General features: G+C 43.6%; 1 protein-coding gene across 1 annotated transcript in view; it reads left to right on the top strand.

Annotated features, from left to right (window-relative positions):
- Positions 1 to 2,082: 2,082 nt before the first annotated feature.
- The window catches only part of EDC3 (enhancer of mRNA decapping 3), a 23,661-nt gene continuing 17,798 nt past the window's right edge, over positions 2,083 to 7,945 (top strand). Inside the window, exons 1-2 of the mRNA XM_009643913.2 lie at positions 2,083 to 2,285; positions 3,735 to 4,048. Of these exons, the coding sequence (XP_009642208.1) occupies positions 2,122 to 2,285; positions 3,735 to 4,048 (478 nt within the window). The 5' untranslated portion in view covers positions 2,083 to 2,121. The remainder of the gene's footprint in view (positions 2,286 to 3,734; positions 4,049 to 7,945) is intronic.

The raw sequence follows: 7,945 nt of genomic DNA, 5'->3' as shown, positions 1-7,945 counted from the left end.
GGCAGGGCTGGGCTCCAAGCCTCAGCAGGCCGCCTCTTGCTGGGGTCCACGCAGGCGCGGGCCGTGGGGGCCCTGTGTTTACCTGGAGGGGCCCCTGTGTTTTCCTGTGGGTGTCGGGCCGGAGGCAGTCCACCCTGATCCAAGCCGGGGAGACGAGGCCTGCTGGGAGCACATAGCCCGTGCCAGCTCGTCTCAGGCTCCAGAGTGGGTAGGCTTGGTGGCCGCTTTCCTCCTAAACGAGTGAAACCACCTCCCTGCTAACTCGTCTTTCAGACAGGGAGAACATGCAAAGCTACTGACTTGTCGCATGCTAAGTTACCGTTCAGAAACTCAGTTTAAATGCTGCATGCGTGTTTGAGTAATCCCTGGGGCTCGAGTTTCTTTTAAAACTTTAAAACATAAGTAACGTACATTTGAAATGAGAGTTGTGGGGGAATAGAAGATATCTGTGAGTTGTATGACAAAAACTCGGAATGTAGGACGGAATATTAGGTGGGAGGTTTGGCTTTCCAGGTGTACGTAAACAAACAAATGTGCTTATGTCTGTCATGTGTGATGTAGCACATTGTTCACTGCATGTGCAGTTCATTCCCTCTTCTAAATGATTCGCACCACAAAGTAATAGAATGAGATCTTCTGAGATGAGGAGCTTCCCTTGTTTTGGTTTACATTTGCGTGCAAACGTAGATTTTTATGGGTGTGTTTTCTTAGTAACAGGAGGTGCTCGCTATTGAATAGGATCCTTGTCAGATGGTGATGCATGCTGAACTCTCTTCCTTGTTTTCAAAAGGAGAGACAGAAAGCAGGGAAGGGAATGAAATTGTAGTTTTACTGCAGATAGTCGGGGATGTGTTATCTGTGTTTTGAAAGTGATTTTTATCAGCTGTCATCTTGGAATCCAGATATTGTTATCATGGGTTAATATAAATACAGAGAAACAGGAAAGAAAGGAAGCTGTTCCTGCAGAATTTACAGCTTGGTGACCAAACTTAGCGTTTGCTTCCCTTTGAAGCATCCCCTCTTTTCAGTCCCCTGAAAGTCAGCGGAAGTGAGTTAGTTCTAGTACCGTGCATACATCCTAGTTCTTTCCAGGTTTGTTGTTTTTTTTTTTTTTTTTCCTGTGCATCTTTTTCCAAGAAGCTTAGGATAGGAAGGGCTTGAAGAGAATTAAAATGGCTCTCACAGAAATGCAGTTTGTACGTTGATGTTAATCTTCCTGGGTTATCTCCTGTGCTTTCTGTCTTTGTGTTCCTTACCATAAGTATCAAGCATTCTCCCTCTTACCACCGATTACAGCATGAAAGGCAAATACATACAGTAGTCATGCTCGTTAGGGAGCTTGTCAGCTCTTTCGTGCTACCGTGATGTTAGCAAGCCTGTCATCTTCCTGTGTTCTTTGTCTGGAGGAAGAAATCTGAGATGAAAAGATGTGCTTAGCTGTTTCAAAGTGTCTTGATGCAAGTTCAGTCAAGCATCAAAACTGAGGGAATTACATGGTACTGAACATTAACCAAAGAAAGCACATTTTTCCCCCCTGTATTCCAGTAGAACTCGATGCTGGAAAGGAGTGCAGCTTTTTTTTTTTTTTTTCAGTTATCTAATTGTGGTTGTAATAATACTCCTGGCTCTGGAAAGCATGAAGACTTTCGTCCTGGACTCCGGTGTTGGGACTTTTTTCCCCCCCTCCTTCTGTATCTGTCTCTTCCCTTAAAGGTGTTGGGTTTAATTTGTATGTGCAGAGATCAGTCTTCTCACTGCTGAGTATTCACACAAGCTGTTCTGCCCCAGTGTTTGTATGCCAAAATTTTCAAAAGGAAGGTGAAGTTAGCCTTGAATTTGGTTTCAAAAGTATTTCTTTAATGACGCAAACTGTGATCTGCGTTACAAACAATCGTATAGGCAAAGCCCTGTCCAGGGATTTACATGTTCTCTGTGATCCTCGGTGTCTGTATGGATGTTATTTCCACCCCACAAAGAAGAGAGGAGCTGACAAAGCTGGAGCCTGGGTGGGAGCCAGGGTTCTGGGCCGGGGGATGCCGTTGATGCTGATTCAGGTTGTCAGTTTCTGCATCTTGTTACAGCCAGGCCTGTGTCTCTTTACAGCAATTGTGTGCCGGAAATATGGCTACGGACTGGCTCGGGAGCATTGTGTCAATTAATTGTGGAGAAAGCTTGGGAGTCTACCAAGGACGAGTGTCTGCTGTGGATCAGGTCAGCCAGACCATTTCCCTGACGCGGCCCTTCCATAACGGGGTCAAATGCCTTGTGCCAGAAGTCACCTTCAGGTTAGTATTGGTCTGGTTTTTTTTCCTCCTGCATTTTTCCAAGCAAGGTCTGTGGTGGTTTGGATGTTTTGTTTTGTTTTTCCCCAGAAATGGGCTCTTGGCCTTAAATCTCCCTACTGCTACCCAGCATCTTTGGACAAGAAGTGCCTCTCATGTTTCTGTTAGTTTGTGTGCAGGATATTGTGTGGCTCTACAATCCTAGGGTTAGAAGTGGTATAAGCTCACACTTGGAGGTTATTTGTGGGTAAGGCTGTGTTTGTGTGTATGTATGTATACATGCAATACATATATATACTGTTGTTCGCTTTCCAGGTAGTTCAGGGGGCTGGCAGGATCTCTTAAAGCCTGGCCTTCAGCATGTGTGCTATATGTAATTGAAGTGTGACAGAAGAGAAAGCAGAATTATTGCCCCAATAGAATTAAATGAGGTGCAGTTATTAAATCCAACTGCATCCCCTCTGTCTCTTGCCATGTTCTTTCCTCTGTGTAGACAGGAGAGAGTTTTGAAGCAAAACGCTGAATCCATGCAGCAGTATTGTAGCTCTCGTGAATTCTTTCCCACCACCACCTGGTAACACTGTGCTTAAAAAGAATAAATGAGAGTCACTCGTCACTGGACGTTTTCCTGTTACCTGGCATAGTGCAATAGTTAAGACTCCTGAGTTGCTGATTTCTAAATAAGATCGATTCCCTGAAGTCAATACACTTTTTCTTGGATTTTGAAGAGAGAGAGTGGGAAAAGACAGCGACCATATTCTTCCAGGAGATGTGTGGAAGTCTGTAGCAAGGTCTTGCTACTTACAAATCCCAGTTGGACAAATACTTACAAAGTTGAAAATGGAAGACCCTAACTTCTGTTTTATTTCTTGCAATCCGTGCAGATGGAGGTCTTTGTAACCACTTCTTTGTTTTGTTTTGGCTCATGCCCAGTGCCCTGATAGTTTTCTTTATGCTTTTTCTAAGGAAACAGGAAGCGCCATCCTTGTCTGAGCATGAGTTGCGCTAATCTTAAGGGTAGCTTTCTGTAGAAATGGATTAAAAGTAATAGTAGCCTCAAGGCTGAGATTAATTATATTATCTAGAAACTGTTGAATTAATGCAGATTTCTGCAAAGGTCTGTGCCAGTTGCTTCCACTTTCTGTTTGACTGATTCCTGTTTCAGCCAGGTACAAAACCTTTCAAACACAATCCAGGTGCAGTATAGAAATACTTAGGTTGTTAATTTGAAGATTCATATAATTTCAGTTGAATATTTTGGTGTCTTTGGAAATATCCTCTGTGATAATGTATTAAAATGACTTTTATCTCTTGTTTCAATTGATAATGGCATCAGAAAAAAACCACTGTTGCATGTTTTTCTTTAGGGTTGGTTGTTGGTTTTTTTTTTTTTTTTAAAGATACCCGAGATGCTAAATTCCTCAATGTCTGGCTTTCTTTTCCTGTTTTTAGGGCAGGTGACATTACTGAGCTGAAAATTCTGGAGATCCCTGGGCCGGGGGACAGCAGACAATTCGGGGACCTGCAGCAGACAGAAATGGGCATCCCTGGTGTTGGATGCCAAGTGGGTCCCAGCCAGAACGGCACTGGGAAAGTGTTAAAGAAGCCCATCTCCAGCAGTGCCCCACAGAATATCCCAAGGAGAACGGACATGAAGAACCAGGATATTATCATCTCTCCACAGCAGCAGTGCTCCAAGAGCTACATGGATCGACACGTGGAAACACTGATTCAGTCCAAAGGCTTCCGTCGTAGACACAATTCCTGTGAGTATGTGTGGCATCCTGCAATTTTCCTTTTGCCTACCTGATTTACCACTGCAACATCTTGCCTTCCTCAGCAAGAATGTTTCAGACGGTGCTGGAAACTTTTGTTTGTTTGCTTTTATACTTGTGTAAGTATAAACCTGTATATACCTGAAGGTCTGGAGAAGAGGAAGGTAAATGGTGAGGAGAAAAACTTGGCAAGCTGTGCCTCCAGGTGTTTTTAGTAGAGCTCTTCTAAAGTCTGACTCTTATCTGTAAATCTTCTATGATTAGATGATGATGCAGTCTCATCTATAACTTGGTATGAATGTTCATACGGCTACACTAAAGCTTGCAGGACTGGGCTTATAAAGAAACATGTAGGATAGCATAAAAAAGCCCTTATACAGAGATACAAAATGGTTTTACTGGGTAAGAATAGTCAGGTGAGGCAGGTTGTTTGAGGCGGTCTGCCACTTCTGTATTGGGGTTTTTTTTGTTGTTGTTTCTATTTTGGGGGGTTGGGTTTGGGGTTTTTTTTGGGTTTGGCTTTTTGGTTGTTTTTTTTTTTTTTTTTAAGACTGCATTCTGTTTCTCTAGGCTTCTGGCTACCTTACAGAAATGTGCTCAGGGTATACTGGAGAAAGGCCTGCTTCACTGATGTCTCCATTGCCATCATGCCAATGCAGAACATAAGTTCTAGCTCCTTTTCATCTGTGGTCAGGCTTTAAAACTATCGCTAGAGTTCCTCGGAGGCAAATTTCGCTCTACTTTTTCATTCCTTTTGATTCCAAACAAAATACCTTTCCTTGCTAGATACAGGCTGGAAAAGTTAATGCAGAGAAGTTAGTGCTGTTCAGCTGAATAACTGGGGAGTAGAGTACAGTGAGAACCTTAACTTGGGTGTGCTCTTTGTCCTTGCTTCTGAACCGATGTGGAGGAACAGCAGAAAGCATGGGTGGTTTTATTTATTAGGTTCAGGACTGGTTTTGATGGGGTGTTGGCTGTGTTGTGGGAGTTCGGTAAGCTTCCCCTGCCAAACCTAATTTGAAGTTGTGGGTTTGTTTTTTTTCCCTTGAAGTCCATTCAAGGAAATCAGTCTTTCTGAACTTTAAAATGCTGCAGGCTGTTCTGTGTCTCTCTTACAAACATACTAGTATGAAGAGGAATGGTCACAAAAGCAGTTCTATTGCTCATACAGGACAGAAGCAGCATGTTGTTACATACTTCCAAAATGGATTGGGATGCGAACTGCAAATTCCAGAATCACAAAATGGCAAAGGTTGGAAGGGACCTAGGGAGATCATCTAGTCCAACCCTCCTACTAAAGCAGGGTCACCCAGAGCAGGTTGCACAGGACATCATCCAGGCAGGTTTTGAATATCTCCAGAGAAGGAGACTCCACAACCCCCCTGGGCAGCCTGGTCCAGTGCTCTGTCACCCTCAAAGTAAAGAAGTTCTTCCGCATATTCAACTGAAACCTCTTGTGTTTCAGTTTGTGCCCATTGCCTCTTGTCCTGTCTCTGGGCACCACTGAGAAGAGTCTGGCTCTGTCCTCATGACATCCACCCTTAAGATATTTGAATGTGTTGATGAGATCCCCTCTCAGTCTTCTCTTCAGGCTGAACAAGCCCAGCTCTCTCAGCCGTTCCTCGTGTTTCTTGAACTGGGGAGCCCAGAACTGGACACAGTACTCCAGGTAGGGTCTCACCAGAGCAGAGTAGAGTGGGAGGATAAACCCCCTCGACCTGCTGGCCACACTCCTCTTAATGCACCCCAGGATGCCATTGGCCTTCTTGGCAAAATTTAAAATTTAGGTTTCCCATTGAGAAATACCAGCCTTTATTTTCAGGGTGTGTTACTTCATTTAGTTTTAGGACACGTAAGGTAGTGTTTAAGAAGAAAAACGCTCTCCCTATTCTGCCCCCACCCAATGTCCCGATATGATCTCTTACCCCTTTCTTCTGTCACTGCTGGCATGAGCTTAGAGGTTGGGCTGAGAATAGTAGGAGTGGGCACTGCAGGAATTTGGGATAAAACAGGGAAAAGGTGTGTATGAGCAGAGGGTGGAGAGGAGCGGCAAAGGTGCTGGAGGAAGCAGCTGCCTCTCCTTAGAGCCTCCAGCTATGTGGGCTGCTGTTTGGGAGAGGCATGGATGATATTTCGGAGTTCTTAGGAAGATGCTGTATTGTGCCGGCTGTGGTGGGACTGGGGCTGTAGATGGCTGCAGAGACCAGTGATATGGTGGGACATGAGCTGAAGTATGAATAGAAAGAGATTATCTTATCAGTCGCACTACAGTTGTGCCATACATTTCTGTTGCATCCGTCTTCTTGCCCATCCCTGTTCCAGTCTCCCAAAGCACAGCCCTGTTTGAGTATGCAAAGAGCAATGTTCTGGTGTTTCCTTTACCGCAGCATTTCTGAGAGAAGTGTGGTTGATGCCTATTTACATAAAAAGCAAATAGTTCTTTAACAATTTATTGGTTAAAGTGAATATTCAAATGTAATTAGTGAAGAGATCTTCCCTGTCCCACCCTGTGTATTACTCTGCTTCACCAGCATCAAGTGTTAGAAAACGCAGAGCCAAATAACGCCAGTTAACAATGATTTCCTCGTTCCTGCTTTCTTTCCTGTTTGAAAATTGCCCAATTGCCAGCCTCTGTTTTTCCTCTAAAAGGAACTGGAAGCAAATTGCATATTATAAAGCTTTTCTATTTAAAGTCTGTATAACCATAACCTGTTACAACATCACCCTACAAGTAATTACAAATGTTACTTGCTGTGTTGTTGACATACAAATTAATGGGCTCTAATGAGAACAACGTAAAGATACAATGGGTACATCGCAAAGTCAAGCATCCGCTATTTTTATTTCTGTTCATAAAATCCTCACCCAGCTCTCATGCTGTGCCAAAATTGGGTATTTTTTTTTTTTTTTTTTTTTTTTCTTGAAGTCCCCTGGGCTATGTTCCTTTTCAGATCTTCATCGTGCAATTATTGAAACATCGGTATATATCCAGCGTATTTCCATGACTTAATTGTGGAAGCATCAGTATCTCTCTGGCGTTTTTGCATGACTTCATTTTTTCCCCTTGGTTTTGTGTTTAGAAAAGAAACAAAACCAAGGGGGGCAAGGCCAGTTAAACAGGGAAGTCAAAGACTGTATTTAGGTGGAGAAGTTCCTGGACCTCTGGAAGTCTTCCTCCCCCACCAACAGCTGTATTATTTTCTGGAAGGCTTGTAACTCTTTTCATATTCACTTATTTATTTCAACGATTGCCAGGCAGGCTTGATGGGAGGAGTAAGGCCGGAACGATGCGGAGGGGTAGGCACGCACGCCTTGGTGTCCTAACTGTCTTCAAGCCTGTCTGGTTTGGGGTGCTTTACTTCTACCCAGGCCTAAACACTGCGTAGTGCTTGCTGTAAGAAGAGAGCTATGATTCTTTTAAGGTTAATTAAATAATTATTTTAATTCCTCAGTTCTTCCTAAATTCCAGTTAGTTATTTGAATATGTTACTTTGGTTGGTTTTAGGAAAACTTTTGAGCTTCAAAGCCAGCTACTTAAGCATCTGAAGTAACTGCTGCTCGGCTTTATTCTGGCTGATGGGAGCGTGTAGGAGGAGAATGTTACCTCACGTAACGCTGTTTTGCCAGTGTCTGGTAGGTCTGGGGTGAGCAGCGAGTGCTTCAAACCACAAATGGCTAGCGTCAGTTTTACTTAAGCACAACAGCAGGCCAGATTTTCTTTTGCAGACTTTGTTTGAAACAAGTTGAGTGAGGTGCTAGATGTAGGTTGTTGTTAGCTTGGATTAATTTTAGAATAAATGAGGCAGAAAACTGAACTCTTACCCTCTAAAATGTGTGTTTGGGGAGTAGGGCAAATGATGCATGAATCTCGGGGCGGGGGGGGCGGGG

Source organism: Egretta garzetta, unplaced genomic scaffold, assembly GCF_000687185.1.
Source record: "Egretta garzetta isolate BGI_Z169 unplaced genomic scaffold, ASM68718v1 scaffold287, whole genome shotgun sequence".
Taxonomy (NCBI): domain Eukaryota; kingdom Metazoa; phylum Chordata; class Aves; order Pelecaniformes; family Ardeidae; genus Egretta; species Egretta garzetta.
This window is presented reverse-complemented; position numbering and strand designations above follow the sequence as displayed.